Below are 24,517 nucleotides of genomic sequence, written 5' to 3'. Positions count from 1 at the left end.
TCGTCAATTGAAAGTGAATACAACTGATTAAGGCATTAGGTATAATTAATAGAAAGTAAGTATACATTACAAAATATGCGGATTTTTTTTAAAGGTCAGAAACGGATTTCCAATAGTTAAATGTTAGTAAATAGGTAAATAGTTAAATAGGTAAATACCTAATATCACCATTAGGTATTTACGTATAAACAATATAACAACAATATAAACAATAAACAAATGACCGTGTACCAGCCTAGGCCGCATTAAAAGTAGCAAAATTATATCAACATTAGTACTCGACTACCCGCAGCCTTTTTATTTACATCTAATTTTAACGCAAGGTCAGTTTGAATATTCAGTGTTCGTCTTCCTCTTTATTTCAGTATATTTTGTAAAGTTATTTTTTGTCTCCCGCTTTCTTCTGCTCTTCGACTCATAATACTATCGGCAGACCATCGTAATCATTTAGACTAGACTAGGAATTTTATTGAGTGTGAGGGTATTAAATAAAAAGGAAATTAAAAATAGTATGCAGTATTAAATAAAATAACTATGTGATATCAGAATTTTATGCAGTTAATTTATTTTTATCGAAGAACGCATAAGTTTATTGTCGCTAGTGACTAAAGCTAGTTAAGAAACGTAGTAATTCTTGTATTCCCTTTATTAATAAACGCAAAACCTGTGCAGCACGAACAATGACGGCTTTTTTTATTCAGTTGCACTAGCAAATATTGAAAATAAATGACACTTTTTTTACAAAATACTTTTTTTTCCTATTAGGTTACGCCCTATGAATCGTGAACGGTTTTTTTTCATAATCAGTTCGTTATTTTTGTTTATTAAAAAGATAACAATATAATCTAAATGATTAACAATCTTATCGAGAACTCGTAGGAATTACAGTTAATTTCCCTCGTGCTTAGTAATAAATATATATTTTTTTTAGTTAGGGGGTATTGTGAGCCTGGACGGGTTGATCTTTTCGCCCTGCCGTATATTTACATTGAAACCGTCATGCGTTTCACGTACAAAGAGAAATAATTGTAGTTAGACAATAAAATTGAGAATTCTCAGGTTAGAGGGGCTCTATAACATATAACATGAACTGAATTGCTTGCTCGGCTACTTCGCTGGGATAGTCCTCTAAGGCTACCAGCTTAGGTAGGGGAAAAAATTAGAGAATTCTACTTCATGTCTTAAAATGCGTGGAAGCACAGTGTGATGTCTACGGGCCCCAGTAACTTAACGACAGATGGGCTGTAAGCCCGTTAACCCGCCAATGGAATAAAAACATTGTATAAAAATTAAAAGACATCATCACAGTTTGACATTTTGTCATTATGTTGGATGACAGAAATAACGATCGGAACAAGTGCTAACAGTAGGCGTTCTCCATTGATATTTAAAACTTGGACGCTTTTCATTAACCACGAGTCATTCTTATCAAAAACTATATTATAATATCCGGGTATATCTAAAAGCTCTGTTTCTACAAAGCTAACTTACCTAAGTGGCATAAAACAAGAACTGCTCGGTTTGTAATCTATTAACGATCGACCTTAATGAAGCTAATTGTTGTAAAAATCCATAATATAATGTCATAGATCTGGCCCAACAGACCACACAATGGAAAATATTCTTTGTATGCGATGTTTGATGATTCAGTCGCGTTCATTCGCAGCGACCAAGTACAATAATAATACAGCTCGGTAAACTTGTTATTCGTCGCGAAGCACGCGCGCTTAGTTGACGTATATCTGCTGCTACTAAAAGCGAAATAAAAACTTTCACTTTAGATAGTGTTTCGATGTACGTTAGTAAAATATTGCAACGCATAAAAATATCTGCTGAAGTGCCTATTATATGCATGTGTCAACCGTTTTGTTTAGTGAGTAAGATGTGTTGTAATCGAAGTTAATGAAGTCTAATAAAGTGTAACACTTACTACACACAGTGATTACATATTTCTTTTAGGTGTGATTTATTTAGTTATAGTTGGTTATAGTAGTTTTATCTAAATTAGCGTGATTCGGAGACTATGGAAAAAAATTTAGGTGAGTTGAACAAGTAGCTGTCAGCAAAATAATTCTACTTCTACTAAGTCCCGCGGTTCCGTCTGCGTTATATTTCAACAAAATATGAAGGAATATATTATACTTATTAAAGGTAGCTCATTTTGTATTGGTGGACTTTGTAAATGATTTTTTTTTTGTTAAATCTCCGACATCTTCATTAGTCATCGTGTCGAGTTATAAATTACCTAATTACTATTTTACGTATGCATTCAGGACAATAACTACAACTCTGAGGAATAAAGAAAAATATTATAATATAACGAATCAGTTCCATAAAGTTGAGAGAAAAAAAACTTAAATTTTTGTGTAAAATAAATTTTTTGGTAGCCGACTTAACCTAATAGGTTAGGCTCTAATAAAGAATTTTAAAAAAATTTGTCTAAAAACATATGCCAAATATGTACGTGTAAAAACAGGGTATTAACCAACAAACTAAATCAAGATCCGATCTAATCCGATTCTAAAAAGGAACTAATCAAAATTTACTTACAAGCTTACTATACATTATAATTTTACAAAAACTAAATATTGAAATTATTCGAAAAGAAATTAAATGTTCAACATGCATCTAAATCATCCAGTCACGTTCAGCATCGGAACGAAATGTTCTAATCCTCTATACAAATTATATTTGGTTATTCGTGATCTATGCGCCGCTATTGTTGCCTGTTCTGGGAAGGCTTTTGGCATAACACCATAAATCTACAACAGGTAGTGCATCGGGACGTGAGCCCCGTGGCCCAACTACAGCGTTAAAAAAATGCGATTGTCGCTAAATTGTAAAAGTATTATATATATACACATATTAACCTGTAGCGGGTAGTATTTATAGAACATGTTACCGATTACTGAATCTCGCTAACATTTTTACAATAAGTTTGCATGCATACAAGTTTCAAACAATACCATTCAGACCGTCGTCGGTCTAACAAGCGACTTTACCCGCTCGGTGGAAGCTCTTCCCTTTTTTGTTAACCTCCAAAAGCCCTTGAACAAGATCTAGTTCTCGTGGCCTGCAGGCTTACTTGTACTACATAGTGCATAGTGCATACCTGACAGATGCAGTGCAAGTGGTAAATACGATATCAAGAATTGAATTGGAAAAAACAGGAAACAATCCGCTGCAACGCTTAAAATATTTAAGGGAGTTAAATATTCTGGCTGTAGCAGTAGCTATCATATAATAGAAGTTATTTGACAAAAAGCCGATTAATATTAAAATTGGCATATTCCAAATAGAAACATTTAGTCACCAAATGCCAGACCGCACTCCGCATCCGAACCGCCGACCCATTTTATACGGACCACGAGAACACCACAACTTGCACTACAGATTTCGGAGGTTTCCAAGGAAGAGTTCTGGATCAAATTTGTGTATGGTAGTAAATATCTAGAACTACAAAACTTTGAAACTTCTTACTTTGTTTGGGTCACATATATGTAAGTATTTGTAAAGCACAATTCCAAGATGAACTTCATCAAGAATGAATTTCGATCTCGACTTACTGATGAACATCTCCAGGATTTAATGACAATAGCTTGCTTCTAATTTTACTCCAAACTTCAGACAGATTATCATAGATATGCGAAAAAAAATTAGCGCTAGATTAAATCGCAAAAGTAGTTATAAATATGCTTGACGACTCGCAAAACATCAAAGAAAATACTGTTTTGATTTTTGTATTATTTTACAACTGCAAAAACTTCAGCTGTATGTAATTGAATATAGTCTTGTTAAACGTCGCGATGTTTAAATTGTGGCTCCTACTCACTCCTCATAAAATGAATTGAGGATGTTGTACCTAACCTTGTTTAAGTCTAATAATAGTACAGTAACGTCAGTAGTTGGTCTGTCCACAAAACACATAAGAAAGTTTCACAATTCCAAACAGATTTTTCATTAAAATTTGTCGCCTGTTACGTGCGTGTCGATAAAATGATTATTTATATCATAAACAAAAAATCGAAATTCATTCAAAACTAAACCGGTTAGTACTCGCAACATAAGTGCAACTGGCATTTGGCATTATCTCGCCGGCTACAATTACCTACGATTGAGTTGAGCTAAAAACTAGGACAAGTTAGTGAGCAACAAGAAAAGAGGACGTATGTAGTTAATAGGAAACACGGGTGCCGAAAATGTTGAAATAGGTTTTTAAAATTATTTCGCTCTCTCAAAGCTTACGAAAGGTATTTTAGCCTCTAAAATTAAGGATATTTATAAAAGACGTTAAAAAATACTCAAGGTCTTGGTAGAGTTATTGTGCGAGTTGGACGAGCATTCTAAAAGAAAAAACGTCATTAGTTTAGGCCAGTTTTTACTGAAATCTACTAGTGCCAGTATAATGAAAGTATGCCTATATAGTACTGAAGTAGTTGCAGATTGTATACACAGGCCACGAATGTAGCGCATAGTTACTACTGTGCCCCGGGGTACGTTTGGGATAAGATTAAGGTAAGGCTTGGGTTCGATTCCCGGATGAAATCGATACTTTTCTCTTAATTCGGTGTTTAGTTGTACAAATTATTGTCTCGTATGTATTTATCTATTTCTGGTAGTAGAACACAAGAGAAAATCGTAGATTGAGGCCGTCAAACCTAAAGGTATTCTTCACAAAGCTTTTTGATTTTATGAGATACTAGCGGCCCGCTCCGGCTCCGCTCGTGTCTTTAACAAAAATTTCAACGATATATTTGACGTTAATTTAATTTTTTTAAACAAAAGAACACTTATTGCGGCATAACTATAATAGTTAGACATATGTTGTCGCGAGACTTTTTGTAAATAATAATGTTTTCTACAAAGTCGTAGTACATTATTTTATTCTATCATCAATAGTTTTCGTAGGGTACGCGATGTAATGAATATTTTAGGCAATTTTTTTACACCTAGGGTTACATTATTGGAGTTTTAGTAAGGATACCTAATTTAAAAAAAAAAATATAGCCTATGTCACTCGGGAATAGTGTAGCTTCCAAACAGTGAAAGAATTTTTGAAATCGGTTACGTAGTTTCGGAGCCTATTCAATACAAACAAACAAACAAATCTTTCCTCTTTATAATATTATTAGTATTAGTATAGAAGTATAGTTGACCACAAATAAAAACAATATTGTAGTAAGTAATCTGTTTCCTTCATTTTCACGTGTATTCATGATGGCTTGATTCTATGAAATATTTATACCTACGCGTGACGCATTACGCGTTATATTTTTTATATCACTGAATTTAGTATTTAGTATCCGTAACCTCGGCTGAAATCGACGGTACGTAAATCACGAAAAGCGTTTTGATTGGTGTTTAATATAGGTAGCGTGGAGGAAAACCTAAGCGTTTCATGTAATCATAATGCCACTTTTAATTACTTAAAATAGTATTTAATTTATTTTTATTATAACAATCTAAGCATCTGAGATAAAAAAAAAACATTCTCATTTTCAAGATCATAACAATATTGGTTCATTATTGGTTTATTCCTATTTTATGCAATTGATTCGCATAAACCTTTGAGACTTGACCCTACTTAGATGATTAATCCAATTATTCAACACTTAGCACGTTTCTCTTCTAGATCATCGGTTACTGGGTTTAGTTGGAGTAATATAAATGTAATTATAATAAGTGAGTCGTCTATTATCAAAGGTGGCAATCTCTGCATTTGGACAAAAAAATGTTATTGATATGTCAATACAGATTGATTTGAATATAATCGTCTCCTTCAAAGAATACGGTTCAAAACCTGCATTAAATAAAGGTTAATACTTAACCTGTTATTTATCTAAGATGTCGTTCAGAAGAGTTTTGTGACTGCCAATGGAATACAAAGTTGTAGGAATATACGACAAAGGGAAGATCTTCCACCGAGCGGATGATATTGCTCGGTAGACCGACGGTCCGAATGTTGTTGTTCGGAACTTGTATATATGCGCTTTATCTTGAAAATGTCGTAAGCGAGATTCAGGCATCTGTCAATTATATTGCGTTGTATGATGGCTACCCGCCACATCACTCCCCTCCGAGACTGGAGGTCGTGTCATATTTAGTTATCGTTGTCCGTGCTGAGATTAGCTTGCAAGTGCCAGTGCTGCTCGAAGTTTGCGGTGAGTCGAAACTGAGCTTGAATGCTGCGTGATTGTCGCCAGTGCTGCTCGAAGTCTGCGGTGAGTCGAGACTGAGCTTGAATGCTGCGCGATGAGGCAGTGTAGGTGCGTGCCGTAGGGCCAGGAAGCGCGGTGAGTCGGCTGCGATGGTCCTGTTGAGGCTGCGATGCTGGCTTGCTGTGGGACAACTGTATGACTTGCTTTTATCTGCGAGAATGCGGGGATTGTGGTAGCCGAAGTTCTTGATGCACTGATGATGAATCAGAAGGTTGCGTGTTCACATCACGTCGGAGGTCACCAGTTTGTAGGAATATACGACAAAGGGAAGATCTTCCACCGAGCGGATGATATTGCTCGGTAGACCGACGGTCCGAATGTTGTTGTTCGGAACTTGTATATATGCGCTTTATCTTGAAAATGTCGTAAGCGAGATTCAGGCATCTGTCAATTATCTTGCGTTGTATGATGGCTACCCGCCACAAAGTCAATAATTCGTTTTTCTGATTTACCAATAATTGTCCAAAAGTCACATTGCCGGCTTTGATAATAGTCGACTCAAGTGTAACTACTGAACTTCTATAAATAATTATCATTGCGTATAATCTAGAAATTGTAGTTAATATTGATTAATATTGATGATTAACTTGATACCCGTGATAACTAACAATCTAAAAATAAAGTATCTACGTATATGCTCAGTATAACTATAGCAATAAATATAGGATTACCTATTCAACTTCATATAAAAAAACTAGCTCTACTGATGAATTTTTGAGATTGAATGAAATCTAATTGGTCGCACATGTTAAATAGTTATCATATTTCACCAATCCGTTATCGAGAATAAGAATTATCTTCACTACGATAAAGAAATCAACGATTTTAGTATCAGACACGATGTGTAAGTACGTACTATGCTCCTTCGTAACGCGTACAATTTTTTACAAATATATTTAAGTTAATAGGGGTTTTAATTTAACGATGCTTTAAATAGAATTTTTCAATATTATTTTTATAAAATGACTTGCTGTCGTGATTGTTGTGTGTCCCCAAACGAATCTAGTAAGTATCTTTGATCGCATTAAATCATGTTTCGACCAATGCTATTTCTGAAATATAGGTGCTAAGTATTTCACAAAAGAACAAGATAAAAAGTCGTGAAAGTAATGAGGAAAGTTACATTATGTTATGTTATTAGGTTATGTAATTAGGTAATGCTTTTTTTTATTTAAAAAAAATAGTTATTCATATGATTGCCTTATTATTATTAAATATTTACTGGTGGTAAGACCTCTTGTGAGTTCGCGCGGGTAGGTACCACCATCCCGCCTATTTCTGCCGTGAAGCAGTAATGCGTTTCGGTTTGAAGGGTGGGACAGCCGTTGTAACTATACTTGAGACCTTAGAACTTATATCTCAAGGTGGGTGACGCATTTACGTTGTAGATGTCTATGGGCTCCAGTAACCACTTAACACCAGGTGGGCTGTGAGCTCGTCCACCCATCTAAGCAATAAAAATAAAAAGTCCCTCCGCATACCCAAAGGTTCCAAACGATCCGTGGACCTACAGCGATAAAATCATAGTAAGTTTTGATTTAAAAAGTATTTATGTGTTAATTTTCAGGAGAGCCGATACGATATGATCCTAATTTTAATGGACCAATCCACAATCGGTCTTGCACAGATGTTTTCTGGATAATATTATTCTTAATTTTTCTTGGAGGTTGGATGTACATTGGTTACTATGGTTTGTATGTTTTTACTAATTAAAAACATTCTTATTATATCGTTGTGAAATGACATTGAAAATGCAGCGCAACAACAGCATAGGCACTTACTCATAATTCTTCAAACTTAATTAACTTAATTATTATTATTAACTTAATTATGGGTACCATTACTCAATCTGATTAATTAAGTTAATTACTCGTACATACCTAATGGTTCGTTTTAATTCTTATAATGACGACCCTTTGCGAGATTAATTATTTTGTTCTATAACAAGTAAACAGATACTGCTTCTAAAACAAACCAAACAGAATATTTTCATTGTATTGACTGTAGGCAGTAGTGTTGGACTTCCTAATAATAATGACAATAAATAGTAATGTTAATATAGTAGTGTTGGACTTCCTAATAATAATTACAATAAATAATAATGTTAATATTAAATACGCAGCGAAGCAGGCGAGTACGGCTAGTAGGTCTCTAAAGTTGGAACTATCATAAGTATTTATCTATGATAGTTGTAATTCGGACGTTTCAGACACTTAAATTTTTATTTATTTTAATAAATGCTACTACATACCGCTTCATACTACTTTTTGCTACACTTATGTTCCTCAGTAGTAAGATTTTTTTAATTATGCATAGGCGGGTGAGTGAACCTACAGCCTTCCTGCTATTAGCGGTAGGCAGCGGCTTGGCTCTGCCCCTGGCATTGCTGAAGTCTATGGGCGACGATAACCACTCACCATCAGGTGGGCGCTATGCTCGTCTGCCTACACTTGCAATAAAAAAAATATACCTTCAAAACGAGAATTTCCAATATTACTGAGCAAAAGTGATAATAAGTAAGATGATTTTTCTGATTCCATGTTTGGAAAAAAGTTATATCTTACTACTAAGAATAGCATTGAAAATAACAATTATGTGCAATTATTGAGTGAAAATCAACCGCTACAAAATAAAGGAAATCATAATTAACTACAAAAATGTTGTTTAAAGATGAGTGTATATACTACCAGATATTTGTTTTACGTTCTTTTTTATTTTAGGTTATCAAAATGGTAACATTGAAAAACTTTTAGCTCCAATGGACTCGAACGGTAAGCGATGCGGCGTTGATTCTGGTGTTATAAATAGAAAATATTTATTATTTTTCAACTTAGCGAATTGTCTAAGGCCCGAGACACCGATTACTGGATGCCCTACTCCACAAGTAAGTTACTTAAGTACCTATGTTTATGCAAATTTATATTTATAATAAATTGTAAATAAGCGATTTATTTCTAAAGATGTCTCAAATCGGTTATCCCATATCTATGGCCATTCGTTCATTATTTACTTTTGGGTTCTGAGAAGAAGTGGCATTAAAAAAAAACATATTTTATCTTAAATTGAAGGAGGCTAAAAGCCATTCTTACGTAGTACTTCATATGTGAGAATGAGAGTGTATTAAGCGTTTAGTTTGGAATATTTTATCATCATGTGATATATCATATATCACATTATGTGATATTTTCATATTTTTCTTTTTTTTAGATTAAATAGGTATTGTCCCAGAAATGTCGCAAATAATAGTAATGTTGAACATATTAGGTAAAATGTAAGGGTTGACATTAACACAGTCGTCGGGATTAAAATCATGAATAAAACAAACATTTACCAGTACAATATGATTGAAAACTTACTACTTTCGAATATTCAAGTGTTATAATAAACGACCTATACTTATTTATTTGGCTATTATTTACAATGGACCCATTGATATACGACGTGGATGCCGTCTGGCCTGAGATATGAGGCTTTCGCAGAAACAGCCCGGATGGTGGTATCCGTGCTGGAAATCTTTCGTGGCTAATAATAATATTACTATCATAAACAGTGGCCACAGTAATACGAATATATTTTTTTAGGTTTGCGTAGAGGAATGTCCCCAAAGGACAGTAAAATTTATTGAACAGCTAACTTCGGCAAATTTCAATGAAATGAAACGAGAAATGGTGTGCATCGACGGCGTTAATACGGAAACAATGACATATAGCGACGCTTTGCAATACATGAACGAAGATAAATGTGCTGGCCTAATTTTACAAAGCCAGTCAGGTACGTTTCTTTTCATGTAATTTTAATTAAATTCCGTTTCTGTTGTTTGCTGCGCTCGTGTGGACTTGTTCGTGTGGCATGAAATGCCTATAAGCAAATTCAAAACCCAATACAAACCATTACATACCCATATTCGATGTTTAATAAACCCCTCAGTGTTGTTTCGCTGCATCGGAGATCTATCCACCATCCCATGCAAGGGCCCACCCAAACCGACCACAAATTGGATGCAAACCGACGGAGACACTACATGTGTAAGAAATCCTAAGGAAGGACAGATGTCGTTGTTCAATCGTGCAACGGCTCTCGACACTTATATTGGCAGGATTGTCGCTAGCTTGGTGACCGCCTTCACGAAAAACGAAAGGGACACGCATATTGTAGGTAGATCTGTCGCTGTCGCAAAATTTAAGCACGAAAAAATAACCAAACCTGGGCATGGCTTCACATATGTAAATCCTGCGCATGAGCTCTTCCTACTAATTCATTAACAATGACTCACTTGCTCACCTTTACTTTCTACAAATGTTGATTCTAATAAAATTACGTTTACGTAAGGGATTATCGAAAAATACATCCATAGTTCAGGGCATTAAATCACGTTCAGCTGTCTGAATCTGGGCACGTGCCAATGTCCCTTCAATGCTCCAATCATTGACGCTGTTATTTTTAATAGTTTCTATAATCATGATCATATATGTATATATGTGTGTTCTTTCAATAACCAGATCGGCTATTTGGTTAGCGATTTGACGTCAGTTAGTCGTTTCCCGTGCTTTTTATAATCAGCATAGGTTACATGAACTTTAATGCATTGGTTAAATAGCACGTCAAACTTTTAATGTTGATTTATATGTGGTGGGTAGCCATCATACAACGCAAGATATTTGACAGATACCTGAATCTCGCTTACGGCATTTTCAATATAAGCTCGCATATACTTATACAAATTCCGAACAACAACATTCGGACCGTCGGTCTACCGAGCAAATATCACCCGCTCGGTGGAGGATCTTCCCTTTGCCGTTTAAGCCTCCCCAAATATACTATACTACTCTCATAATAATCTAAATTAATATTTTTTCACAAACACTAATCCTTCGCTTGGTGTCGGTGCAGTAGTGAGACGCTGCTTTCTGAATGTCACGGAAGCGGTTACCGTGACTGATAAGTTCACCTCACTTGGTTTCAACGAAGAATCGCTACTCAATCAACTGATAAATCTATTGGAACTCAACGAGGTAGTATTTTATCGGCATTATTTTAAAATTACATAAATTTTAAATAGGTACATTAATTTCTGGAATTTGCATGATAGTTGTAATGTCAAAGGTTTCATCAGAAAAAACAAGTCTAATGTACGAAAGTAACGACAAAAACAAGTTCTCTTTTCGTGTGAGATTGAGAGAATAGAGAACCCTCGCCGTTCAAGATACCTTAGACTTTAGAACGTAGCTAGTTCGCACTAACTATTAACACGCTCGCATGCTTCGCTGAAATTAAGAAATCGTATTTATAATTCCACAGTAATTAGCATATTTTGTAATGATTACATGCTGTTTCTCTGTTGCTTTTGCTGTGAGTTGAAGGATTTCACTTCCGTAGACAGGGTGTTCGGTAGAGCTCCTGGTCCACTCGGTATTAAATGGCTACAAGAACCCATAGATATAACTTAAATGACGCATCCAGCTCGATCTCTCGATTGCATTTTAACGACTACCCTACCATACAAACAGGAACTTATGACTGTCTCGCGGCCGATCTAGGCATGCCTGGTGGTGCCGTCTCACACGAGCTCAAAATTTTGCAAAACACGTGATTTTACTTACTACTTTGTAAAAAAAAAAGATCATAACAAACCCAATTGCTTGTAAAATTAAAACGCTCGGGTTATAATACTCAACCTCTACGCTAGCTTCGAATTAATTTATCTAACAAACAGCGAATAAACGCAATATTTGTTGATTGAACTATTAGTTTATTTTTCAATCTTTAACATACTAATTAAAGCTAACTTTTATTCCTACAGCTATCATCAAAAATCGTCCAAGATCTGGTTCAATCTCGGTGGTACCTCGCTGGAGCTTTATTGGCAGTTGTCATTATCTGTTTCATTTATATAGTTTTACTGCGGTTTGTCATTACACCTATCGTCTGGGCTTCCATCGGAGGGCTCTTAGCGCTACTTATTTTTAGTGAGTTAATCTTAAATCATTATTAAAATTGTGTATCTTTAAAATTATCTTCTTCGATAATTAAGAATACGAAATATTATTAATCTCAACAATTAACATTGCAGGGACTGTAACTACTATATGTGTAAGATCCACGTTCCAATTGTTTAATGTTATAATACTTAAAAAACACAAAACTATTATGTTTCGTATTATTGATACTCATCTTTTTTAAATAGATACATTTACTTTGCAAAATATTTGTAATTAAACTAGCAATAAATGGAAATTGATTGTATTGGTGCACTTCAGTGTATGCGTCTACATTATTCTTAAAACTTTTGCAGCGTCATACTTGTGCTATGGAAACTACGTATATTACCGTGATAATCCCATTCAACTTCACCAGACGACAAATCTCAAAGGATATGCGCAGTCTATATTCAGCAAGGCGTCGACGTGGATGGTCATATTAATTGTGACGGCCTTTCTAAGTTTCATACTTTTAGTAATGGTTGTATTTTTACGAAACCGCATCAGGATCGCCATTGCACTCATACGAGAGGGCAGCAGGTAAAATAAGCATGTTTTAATTATTTTTTCAATAGTTTGTTTTAAGCTAGCGCATCGCCTAACATACGAATCGAACCCTTCATATTGTGAACTTATCGAATTATGTGGGTGGGCAAATGATAAAAATTTCGTCAAAACCATATCTCCAACATTGCCAAGGTTAATTTATCTAAGCCACGTTTGTTTTGCGTTTCCTAACATTAGAGTTGACGAAGGTGACGCAGATATGGGATAAATACATTTGGAGCTTTATTTTTCATAGAATTTCAATAATTAAATAATGATTGTAACAAGATCACGTAAAACTTATTTCATTAAAGTGCTAATATATTTACAGAGCATTGTCGGCGGTCAAATCAACAGTTTTATTGCCTATATTCCCATGGATATTTCAATGTGCTGTCATCGCCTATTGGCTGTTCTTGTTTATGTCCTTGCTGTCGATAGGAACGCCGATATTCAAGACTGCCAACTTAAAATCGGATACCAATTGCAAATGTGCAATTTATACCGAAGTAAGATTAATACAGTAAATAAAATTATTAGTAAGTTAAACATGTAGATATATGTACATAGTAGCGATGCACCGGTGTTCGAATCCCGGAGGCGGGTACCAATTTTTCTAATGAAATACGTACTCCACAAATGTTCACGATTGACTTCCACGGTGAAGGAATAACATCGTGTAATAAAAACCAAACCCGCAAAATTATAATTTGCGTAATCACTGGTGGTAGGACCTCTTGGGAGTCCGCACGGGTAGGTACCACCACCCCGCCTATTTCCGCCGTGAAGCAGTAATGCGTTTCGGTTCGAAGGGTGGGGTAGCGGTTGTAACTATACTGAGACCTTAGAACTTATATCTCGAGGTGAGTGGCGCATTTACGTTGTAGATGTCTATGGGCTCCAGTAACCACTTAACACCAGGTGGGCTGTGAGCTCGTCCATCCATCTAAGCAATAAATAAATAAAAACATATGCAGTACATATAGTAATTTCGTCACTTCTAATTTTCATGTATTTACTATCCAGTATCCATTGCTCTCGAGTACCTATATTAATGTACAAATAATAGGAGTTGTTACTTTAACGTGAGTTTTCTCAAAGACAACCACGCTTTTTACGTTTACTGAATGCTAATGAGTATTCAAAATTTTCATTACGGTTTTAAAAAAATATACTAAATCGTATTATAAATTTAAAGAACGTGACAACTTGCATGCAAAGAAGAAATTGTTTTTAAACATTATAAACTGGTATATTTATGAAAAAAAAACACAAATCATTTAATTAAAATCATTGTCACTTTTATTACTTCATTCTACGTATTTGGTTACTGTAGATACGTACAATGTAAATAATTACTAGCTTTTATCAGTTTTGTTATTCGCGTTAATATAGAAATAGGAAATATTTTGTACTTATGTAACGCCAATCTTTCTGTCGTAAGAAGTTCAAAGAAATATTTAAACACATATTATATCATTATGTAAATAATGATTTTCTGATGTGGTCTCTTTTTTTAATTTATTTTATTGCTTGGAAGGGTGGACGAGCTCACAGCCCTCCTGATGTTAAGTTGTTACTGGAGCCCATAGACATCTACAACGTAAATGCGCCACCCACCTTAAGATATAAGTTCTAAGGTCTCAGTATAGTTACAACGGTTGCCCCACCCTTCAAACCAAAATGCATTACTGCTTCACGGCAGAAATAGGTGGGGTGGTGGTACCTACCCGTGCGGACTCAGAACAGGTCCTACCACCAGTAATTACACAAATTATAATTTTGCGGGTTTCATTTTTATTACACGATGTTATTCCTTAACCGTGGAAGTCAAACGTGAACATTTGTTAAGAGAAATTTTCATTTGAAAAATTGGTACCCGCCTGCGGGATTCGAACACCGGTGCATCGCTAGATACGAATGCACCGGACGTCTTATCCTTTAGGAGGACGAAGAAATTTAGATTTAAATAAAAAATGTTGTAGGTAATGGAAATTCAAATGTTTTCTAAGACAACTTTCAAATTGTACATCAAAATAGGTAATATTGTTTATAGAATTATTATTACAAAAGTTATAATTTCGTAGATTTTTGATGAGTAAAAGTTTTTCTTCGTATATGTATATAATTTTGTTATTATAACAATGAATATATTTTTTAATTAATTTCAGGATAATATGGATTGTGATCCAAATAAATTTACACTCTCAAGTCGCGATTTAAGTGGCGGCCCTTGCCGACAGGCGACTTGCACCTTCCAAAGCTTTGAAACACCTCAGATCATCTTATATTTACATTGTAAGTTCTACAATCAAGTTCTTACTGATATAATTTATAGATCTTGGTAGCAATCCTATCCTTAAATCGCAGAGTTACAGGCAGCTACTAAATAATATACTAACACACTTTTTCTAAATTAGAATTAATTACGCGGATGTTTTAGATTTTTTTTTATCGGAATCACGTTTTGTTATTATTTTTTTACTTCTTCACGAACCGACAGACATTTTTTCATTAGTCAAGACACCTATTGTCACTGCTGTCTATGTATATGTTTTTTTTCTTCCTTTTTTATGATAAGGAGTTTCTATATCTATCAACTCCAACACTAGTAACAGTGCATAGGTCTCTCTCTACGTCCGATGAGTCTTTTAGTTTCCTTTGAACTGTCCGTTTAAGCTTTTTCCGTTGAAGCTAGAAACACGAATAGGTATGTTGGTGCATTGAAATGATGGTTATGTAGTGCACAGGCCACCCGTTGCCCAAGTAGTGTCACATACTGATACAACTTCAGGTACATGCGGCATACATGCTGTCTATGGACTACAATCGAGATTTATTCTTGATAGGCTTGTTGGTCCGTCCATGCTAGTAAAAACTGAAATATGTAGTATTGTAGACTTAAACATAGTATAGTTAAAAAAAAACAGTAAAAAGTGGAAAATTATTCGTTTATTTGAGAAAAGGAAAGATGAACGGAAAATATAAAAAGAAATCCAATTAGAAGATATAAGAGAGAGAGAGATAAAAAGAGAGAGAAAGAGCAATAAAAAGAGAAAGAATTTATTTATTGCACACCAAAATACAACTAACATTCAAAAACAGTCAATCGGTATTATCCATAAAAGAGATCTTTTCCAAAGAAACGTTTTATCTACAGAAGTTCTGAAAAAGATACAACTGAAGAGATTATTTCCATAGCGATAAATATTATTTAGCAAAAGAATTATGTCACCATAATGATATTAATATTTAATCTCATTACCTGTTTACATAATTTACCTGATATATTTATAACTATTATAAATGTTACATTTCCTGGAAAATCGATCAGAAAACAAAACACTATTCGGTGAACTGTGTTTAGCAATCAGATTGTTGTACAACTAAACCATTACCCTGTTTATTGAAGTGAAAACTTCTTTAGAATCGTTGTGATTTCAAACCGGATGCAACGGAAAAAACGACAGGTAAGAGACACAAATACAAAAATGTGTAGGATGAAGCCAGCAAAGAGTGAGACAGAAATATACATACTATTTAATACAGCGCCATCTGTGAGATTTTTTAATACTAACGTGTGTATGAAAGCTCTTGTAGTGAATTTTAATTTAGGATTATACGTGAAATTAAAATATCAATTCACAGAGGGCGCTACCTTACATTTATTTACTAATGACAATATTTTACATATACTTAAGACGTTTAGGATAATTGTATTTTAATTTTGGAAGGTTTCACTTCTACCACGTGTGAATTGCACACATTTTTTTTTTTTTTTTCATGTAATTTACTTCTTGTTTTCAGCCCACAGACGTCCACTGCTGGACATAGGCCTCCCCCAAGCCTCGCCACAAAGACCGGTCCTGCGCTGTAATTAATGTAATTAACTTACTATGTGTTTTTTAGTGGCCAACTTTCTCGGATTTTTTTGGACGATGTTCTTCATTACCGGTATTACCGACATGATACTCGCGAGCACCTTCGCCACTTGGTACTGGACTTTCCACAAAAGCGATCTTCCTTTCTTCACCCTCACGAGAGGCGCGTACAGAACCATAAGGTGGGGTTTTGAAATGTTAAATAAAGAACGGATATTTAAATGCGTTGTTTCCCTTTTTTTTTCGATATAAAATATGTAGATAGAAATATTGCTTTTCGTGTAACACAGTGAATAATAAGGAATAATAAGCTTTGTGTACAATTGTACACGAACGACCGCCAAGTTTGTTTTACTTTGTGGGTTCGAAATCGCCGTGGCCTCAAGGTTAACACGCCCGGTGTATTCGTATAAAATGATGTGACTGTGTCGCTGTTCAAATCCCACAGGCAATTACCAATTTAATAAAGACAATTTATGGTCGCCATAACAAAGCGAAAATGCTTTTTTATAAGACAATACCTAATTCCTTACCATTTATAAAGCATTATAATATTTCTCAAAATTGAGCCACATTGATGAAAAATCATCGTAAAAAAAACATGAATGAATTTTACTTTTTTTCCAGATACCACACGGGAACCGTGGCATTTGGCTCATTAATTATTGCCATTGTTCGAGTGATAAGAGTAATACTCGAGTACATTGATCACAAATTGAAAAAGTTCGAAAATCCCTTTACGAGATTCATAATGTGCTGTTGCAAATGTTTGTTCTGGTGCCTGGAGAGCTTCCTCAAGTTCATCAATAAGAACGCTTTTATAATGTGTGCGGTGCACGGACACAACTTCTGTAAAAGTGCTAGAGATGCGTTTTCCTTACTCCTAAGGAATGTTGTTAGAGTCGTTGTTTTAGACAAGGTAAACTATACGATTTCTTTAATAAAACTAGTTTTGCAGACGCACCATTTGTTATCGCAATCGACAGTGTATAGATAACACGGGTCAACACCAAATTTGACTTTGATTGAAAAGCATACAATTTCGATATTTTAGATCGTAATTAGAAGAAAAAAAATACATGGCATGAAACTTTGCTTTTGAACTTTAATAAATTGACCACATATGAAACAAAATGCAACAGCATCGTATTTACACTTTCGTGAAATTTTAAGTTTTTCTGGGCTTGTACTTAACACCTGATCGTTGTTTATGACTCGAGTGCCATCTAGTGGCACTGTGTAAACGTAAACGCCCCACTCTCATAGCGCGGTTTTTTTTTAAGTATTAAAATTAATAATTTTTTTAAAAAAATTAAAAAATGTGTATTATTACTAGAACTATCACAAAAGCAAACTTTATACCAAAAAAAGGTATTTTATTTTCGTTTTTATGGATAATTAACCGGAAAAACCTATTAGGACAAAGAACGAAAATATTTTTGTAGAGTTGTGTAATTCGAATAAAATAATATTTCAGGTGACCGATTTCATATTCTTCGTATCGAAGCTTCTGATATCAATAGGGATAGGCTTCGCAGTATACTATATTTTAGAATGGAATTTTACTTACGAAATCACGAAAGGCCAACGTTTAAATTACAACTACGTACCAGCCATAATACTGAGTGTCGCGACTTACATCATATGCACTGTGTTCTTCAATGTTTACTCTATGGCTGTTGATACTTTGTTCCTTTGTTTCCGTAAGTATTTCATGTGTGTATTTTTATATAACCCATAAACGTATTTTGTTTGCCATAGCATAGGATATTTTGCTTAAAATTTCAATTAACTTCTGTTAATCTTTACGTTTTTAATATACTTGACTACCCCATTTACAATTTTGATAATAATTTCTATTAGAAAAATGACATACTTTATCATTTACCTACGTAAATAAAAACGAATGTATGTATACTCTATTGTACTCTAAGCATTTTTGAACCAATCATTGGATTCTGGTGAATGAATTGAAGGTGTATAATTGTGAACCCTCAAGAGGTTATTGTCGTAGTGACATCAACTTACGACAGGTTGAAGTCGTCGTGTCCTAAATGATAAGACGTCCGTTGCATTCGTATGAAGCGATGCAACGGTGTTCGAATCCCGCAGGCGGGTACCAATTTTTCTAATGATATACGTACCTACTTTACAAATGTTCACGATTGATTTCCACAATAAAGGAATAAGAATGAAACCCGTAAAATTATAATTTACGTAATTACTGGTGGTATGACCTCTTGTGAGTGCGCACGGGTATGTACCACCACTCCGCCTATTTCTGCCGTGAAGCAGTAATGCGTTTCGGTTTGAAGGATAGGGCAGCTGTTGTGACTATACTGAGACCTAAGAACATATCTCAAGATGGGTGGCGTATTTACGTTGTAGATGACTAAGGGCTCCAGTAACCACTTCACACCAGGTGGGCTGTGAGCTCGTCCACCCATCTAAGCAATACTAATAAAAAACAAAAAGGTGACGCTTGAATTTTATATCAAGTTCAGCTACAATTAGAGCACAGCGTGTTAGGTTTTTCCTAATAATAAAAACATTTTAATTATTTTCCAGTTGAAGACTGCGAGAGAAATGATGGATCCCCCGAAAAACCATATTTTATGTCAAAAAATCTTATGAAAATACTTGGAAAAAGAAACAAACAGCTATAATGTTTTCTTGACAACACCTTGGATTGTAAATTATCATGCTATACTATAATAACTTAATTAATAACAAAACATAAACCTTACTAATGTATAATTTCGTTTTGTGAAATATTTTCTATGGTCACAATACACTTTGTTTTAGAATACCTATTCTTAAAATTCTTTTCATATCTAAATGTATCGTGTTTTCGATAAAAAAATTACCAAAGTTAGGCCATAAGGTGTTCATTTATGATTGTGATGCTCGTTTTTAAATGAAAAATTTTGGTTAATTTCAAAAAAACTAAAACGTCCAAATAGTAGCTTTAATATTAAACAGAATTGAGTGCTCATATTCAGATAATACCAGGAAGGCAAACGTAGGTACTCTAACAGTTTTATAAGCCGTTGTTTGTAGTTGCAAGATAACCTTTTGATAAGTAAAATGTTTATAAAAAACAATGTGTATACACGAATTATTTTTACGTAACACAATCTTTGTGTAGGTACAGACCTACGCTACAAAATGTTATCTCCTTAATTTTGAAAATGAGAAAACACAATGAATATTCATAACTGAAATTATAATATAATATAATATAATAATATATATAATATATATAATATAATAATATATATATAATATAATAATAAATATTCAAATATATAATTTAATTAATAAGAAGACAAGAAAACTTTCACCCATACAAAAAATGATTCTTGTGAAAAGCAGATACGACCTTTTCATCTCGAAAACTTTTATTTGACTGATTTTCCTAAAAGTATGCATTCAGTGAATTTTACTATTCTAATAGTACTGACACGTAATATTTGCAATGACTCAGAGGCACAAAGTGTGAGCTGAATAAGCCGATTCACCTATGAGAGTGCCTCATTCTTTACTGTGCTTTAGCACGCCTGCTCCGCATTTTATCTTGTTAATCCACACCGCGAGTGATAACGGAAATACCTACTAAACGTATAGAATCATAGATAATGTCATACATTCTCATTTATTGTTGCTGTTGTCCTTGAGAACTAAACGAGGCCTACTCGATGGGGAAAATTAATAATAAAAACGGCTGGATCGACTGATAAGAGATTAATTTTGTTAATTTGGTTCATTGCGCATCGCCATCAACATAGGAACAATCACATAACTGAAATAAACAGCTTGATCGATTTGTCGAAGTTCGAAGCTGTTTTGAATATCAATCAACCTGTGTATTTTTACTAGAAAGCAACCAAGCGTTTCGATTTCAATTATGTGATAGCCGTTATTGATACAATTAAGATTTCGACAACATGACACAATGAGGGTTTCGGCATTCACGTAAATGAGCTCCGGCTCAAACTGGCTGCCATGAGATCGTCCGTGCATCTAGTGCAAGAAAAATAGCAATTATGCGTTAAAACCTTATGAACATTTACAAATAGGTATAACATGAAAGTGACCACTTATACCTAAATATGTTGTACAATAATATAATATGTAACTTCCTTTGTCTATCAACGTTTTAATTTTGTTAATTGTAGATTTGTTTAAAATACCTACTTCATCGTTCATAATTCGTTCGTGATCAAGAAAACTGTCTAGTGTTTTGTAGTATTCGAAATAACTAAAAGTAGACATTAGAAAAGTCACAAGTGTTTTGTTTCTAGTTTTAAATATATTTTGTTAGAAATACATTATTAAAGAAAATAGCATTTGCAATTGTGTAATTTTATAATAGTTAACACCAATAGGTTATTTTAGTTTAATACTAAAAGGTTGCATTTAAATATATATTTATTCAAAGGAGATTGTCAGCGGTAAAATCAAATGTATAAAGATGCTTCAGGACGCCTTAAACTGGTTCTCGTGGTTATATTTTTTTTTATTTAAACAAAAGCGGAATCACTCGCAACATCGAAGTATTATGTAATACATTTCTATGATTCGAAGACTTACATAGACACAGTGTGATGACACCGTGTGTAAAGATGTTTACACAAGGTTATCGAATTCCAAAGTCGTGCCAACAGCACACTCGCTGCTATTTGTTTCCAATTATAATTCTTTTCAATACCAATCATTTCCGGAACTTTCTGGAACTGTCATCAACAATGATAAACAAAAATGTATGCATGTACCTATTCTTCTTTTTAAAACTCATTAACATAAATTAAGAAAACAATTATTTAAAATTCAGTTCGTTTCTTGATTTATTTCCTAAATAAAATTATCGTATCCATTAAAATTTTAATACGAATTTTGAAGTTACTGAAATATTCTATAAAATGTATTTACAATCTAAAAATGGGATTTTTTTTCCAAATTCAATTTGAAGATATGATATTGGTTGGAGTAGTTCACTATTGAGTTACGCCAGAACTCAATAAATAATCTTACGGTATCGAGAGCGTTAAAAAACTCGCACTAAGCACACTGACATGCCTGTAATTTTTACCCAAAAGTGCATAATATTGTTACGTTTCAGTCATGTTATATTTAAAAAAAATATGAACAGATTATATTATTTATAATTATTACATGGTTGCGTAACTGAAAGTGTCAACCAAAAGGAATAATTGAATGTAGAAGAGGACAGATTCGCACAGAGCTAGGCAATTCATTTGTTATTTTTTGGATTTATTCCATAATAATATAATAAGACATTTTTTTAAATGTGAAAGACTTTAATAGTGCTTAAAGAATAATAAATAATAATACATAAAATTGGAACACTTAAGCCTACATTACGCAGTACATATAGTACATTTTGTAGCCGATTTTCACATTTCTTGAATGCGATGTACTTGAACAAAAAGATTGTTTAAAAAAATGGCTCGAATTACGTATGCTCAGTTAGCTTCTCTATAATTATAATTATAGATAATAATTATTATTAGAGCTATATGAGCTATACAACGAATTGAATGACAGACGTTTAAAATATATACCTACCTTACTAATAAATTACACTTCAGTGTACTTAGTGCGAGTTTTTTAACGTTCTCGATAACGTAAAAGTTAACTCATATTTGTATGGAATGGGATCGTTTGCGTACGATCCGGTGGTAGATTCTGCGAAGCACGACTCTTGCTAGGGTTCGTGTTAGCATCGTCGTCAGGTTTGAGCCCCGTGAGCTCACCTACTACACACTACTACAACAAATTGTGTACGTATGCCGCTAGGGGCGCTGTTCCAATTGCATACAAAATTGGCTTAACTTTTACGCTATCGAGAACGTTAAGAAACTCGCACTAAGCACACAGACTATTTCTTATATTATTATGTACCTATTAATTTCAATGATGCAATAAAACATTGTGATAAAGTTAAGTATAATAATATAATACATTTTGAATCATTTCATTTGTGTTTAATTTCGCATTATCAAGTATATTACAAGTAGGTATAATAACCGGCAAACTTCTTGAGCATTTGTTGACGTAGTGGGGGTAAGTTTGCGCATGGTACACTCACGTGCAAAAACATTACTTACTCTGCGTCATAATGCTATTAAATTATTAAAATCAACATATGTATTTATTTATATATTTATTAGAACATCAACAAAACATATAGGTTAATAATTGTAATAATTTAATCTTGGGGTAAAATAGATATTCCTTCTATTAAGTCAAAACTAGAGCTGTTGCCAGGTCTTGGTTCAGTTAAAGCGAAGCTGGTATTTGTAATTTTTTTTTCGTTATCATAATCTTGACCATCATCATCATCACTGTTTTCATCACCCGAGTCGCTATCATCGTGATGAGTCGACATAGGGCTCATCGGTGTAGTTTACAACTCGGTCGGTTCGGTCTCCTTTTTTGTCTATAATTAATTATTTTTTGAAGATATTCGATTCGTAGTAATCGAATGTAACTTTTTTCAATTACCAGCTTCCGATTACTTTCTGTTTTTTTTTTCCATCATTCTTCATTCCGGTCCATTAAAATTTATATCTTCTTTAATTTTTCGAAGCCTTTCTACGATACGGAGTTTCGCTGCTTGTTATGTAGTTATTATGATTACATCTTTTTATTACAGATTGAACGAAACTATCCATTCCGGTAACTTTCTTCTTCCCTGATCTTTTCTTACCCGGAGTCCGAAACACTGCGAGCAAGCCAGAGCCTTTAGCTTCGTTAATAATGCACCTAACAGTACTCACTGATGTTTTTGTTGCTTCCGAAGTCTGTTTAAATTTTTCCATATCATTCTTCCCCTGTTTTATAATGAAGCAATATACGTCGTACACAAATTTTCTACCCTTTATTTTAAGTACTTCACCAGTTTGTCACGGCATAGTGTGTTTTATAAAAAATCAACAAACACTCAACAAATAGCAATGGCAACAAAGTCAACAAGCAATTATAACAAAATATAACTTAACGATTAGTAACGATAGACTTTTCACTGTACGCAAGCGTACTTTTGGGAGCAAGCGGAACGAAGGCGCGGTGCGGGACGCAAGGTTCGACTGATCTACCAATAACGCGCTCGATACGATTTCCCCTGCCGTCGCGCCTCACCCTCACCACCAAAGTGACCTAAAATTCGGTTCTGCGCAGTCAAGGTCATTTGCTCACGAAGTTTGCCGATTACTATACATTAGTTTAGTGTATTCATAAAGTCGACAAACAAATAACGTTTGTCGAGGGCAAATTGTCAAATTCCGAGACAAGTTATTGGTTCTTCTCATTTTATTCATTTCCTTAAAAGCATTCAGCCAATTTAAGCATTGTCTTTATGTGTCCAATTACACAATAACGTAAATAAGTACTTCTTAACTTGTAACTTTGTGAAAAGGAACATCTCAGCTTTGAAAATTGTATCGCAAACTTACATTACGTACTTATACCAGGTGGGCATAACCTTCTTGCAAATAACAACAATAAGTGGGCAACTACACTCGCGAGCAAAAGTTTGGAATCACTTACTTGAAATTGATTCCGCGCGATCTTGTGTACTAAATATTTTTTTGATAATCATAAAAATGAGATCATTTTAAAGGTTGAACTCTTAACTTTAAACTGATACCAAATTCATTAAAATCAAGCCAGTATTTAAGAAGATATCTTGGATTATGTGAAGGAATAACGAAAAAGACGTGTTTCAATTGCTTGATACGTCGCGAGTTGCGGCCTACTGACCCCTATAAAAGCACCTGTTATCGGATTTTCTTTATCAGTCGACTTTCACACGTTGACTGGTACATATCTCGGCTACTTTTGACCCTTTACCTTGTACGACAATTGGGAC

The 24,517-nt window shown here is 34.2% G+C and overlaps 1 protein-coding gene across 4 annotated transcripts; it reads left to right on the top strand.

Moving 5' to 3' along the window:
- Positions 1 to 1,689: 1,689 nt before the first annotated feature.
- LOC101736146 (choline transporter-like 2) lies at positions 1,690 to 22,622 on the top strand. Of its 4 annotated transcripts, none has more exons than XM_012692490.3 (14): positions 1,690 to 1,873; positions 1,960 to 2,039; positions 7,786 to 7,908; positions 8,939 to 9,102; positions 9,800 to 9,989; positions 10,146 to 10,369; positions 12,019 to 12,184; positions 12,511 to 12,736; positions 13,074 to 13,251; positions 14,914 to 15,040; positions 16,652 to 16,805; positions 17,251 to 17,542; positions 18,101 to 18,326; positions 19,192 to 22,622. In XM_012692490.3, the coding sequence occupies exons 2-14, from the start codon at positions 2,024 to 2,026 to the stop codon at positions 19,287 to 19,289; spliced, it is 2,184 nt and encodes a 727-aa protein (XP_012547944.1). In that variant the 5' UTR covers positions 1,690 to 1,873; positions 1,960 to 2,023; the 3' UTR covers positions 19,290 to 22,622. The 4 variants fall into 4 exon arrangements, with proteins under 4 accessions (XP_012547944.1, XP_062528441.1, XP_012547942.1 ...); XM_062672457.1 differs by lacking the exon at positions 10,146 to 10,369 and adding an exon at positions 11,109 to 11,230 and having other exon boundaries at positions 1,692 to 1,873; XM_012692488.4 differs by lacking the exons at positions 1,690 to 1,873; positions 1,960 to 2,039 and adding an exon at positions 7,042 to 7,223.
- Positions 22,623 to 24,517: the final 1,895 nt, after the last annotated feature.

The sequence above is a fragment of the Bombyx mori genome, chromosome 15 (genome assembly GCF_030269925.1).
Source record: "Bombyx mori chromosome 15, ASM3026992v2".
Taxonomy (NCBI): domain Eukaryota; kingdom Metazoa; phylum Arthropoda; class Insecta; order Lepidoptera; family Bombycidae; genus Bombyx; species Bombyx mori.
This window is presented reverse-complemented; position numbering and strand designations above follow the sequence as displayed.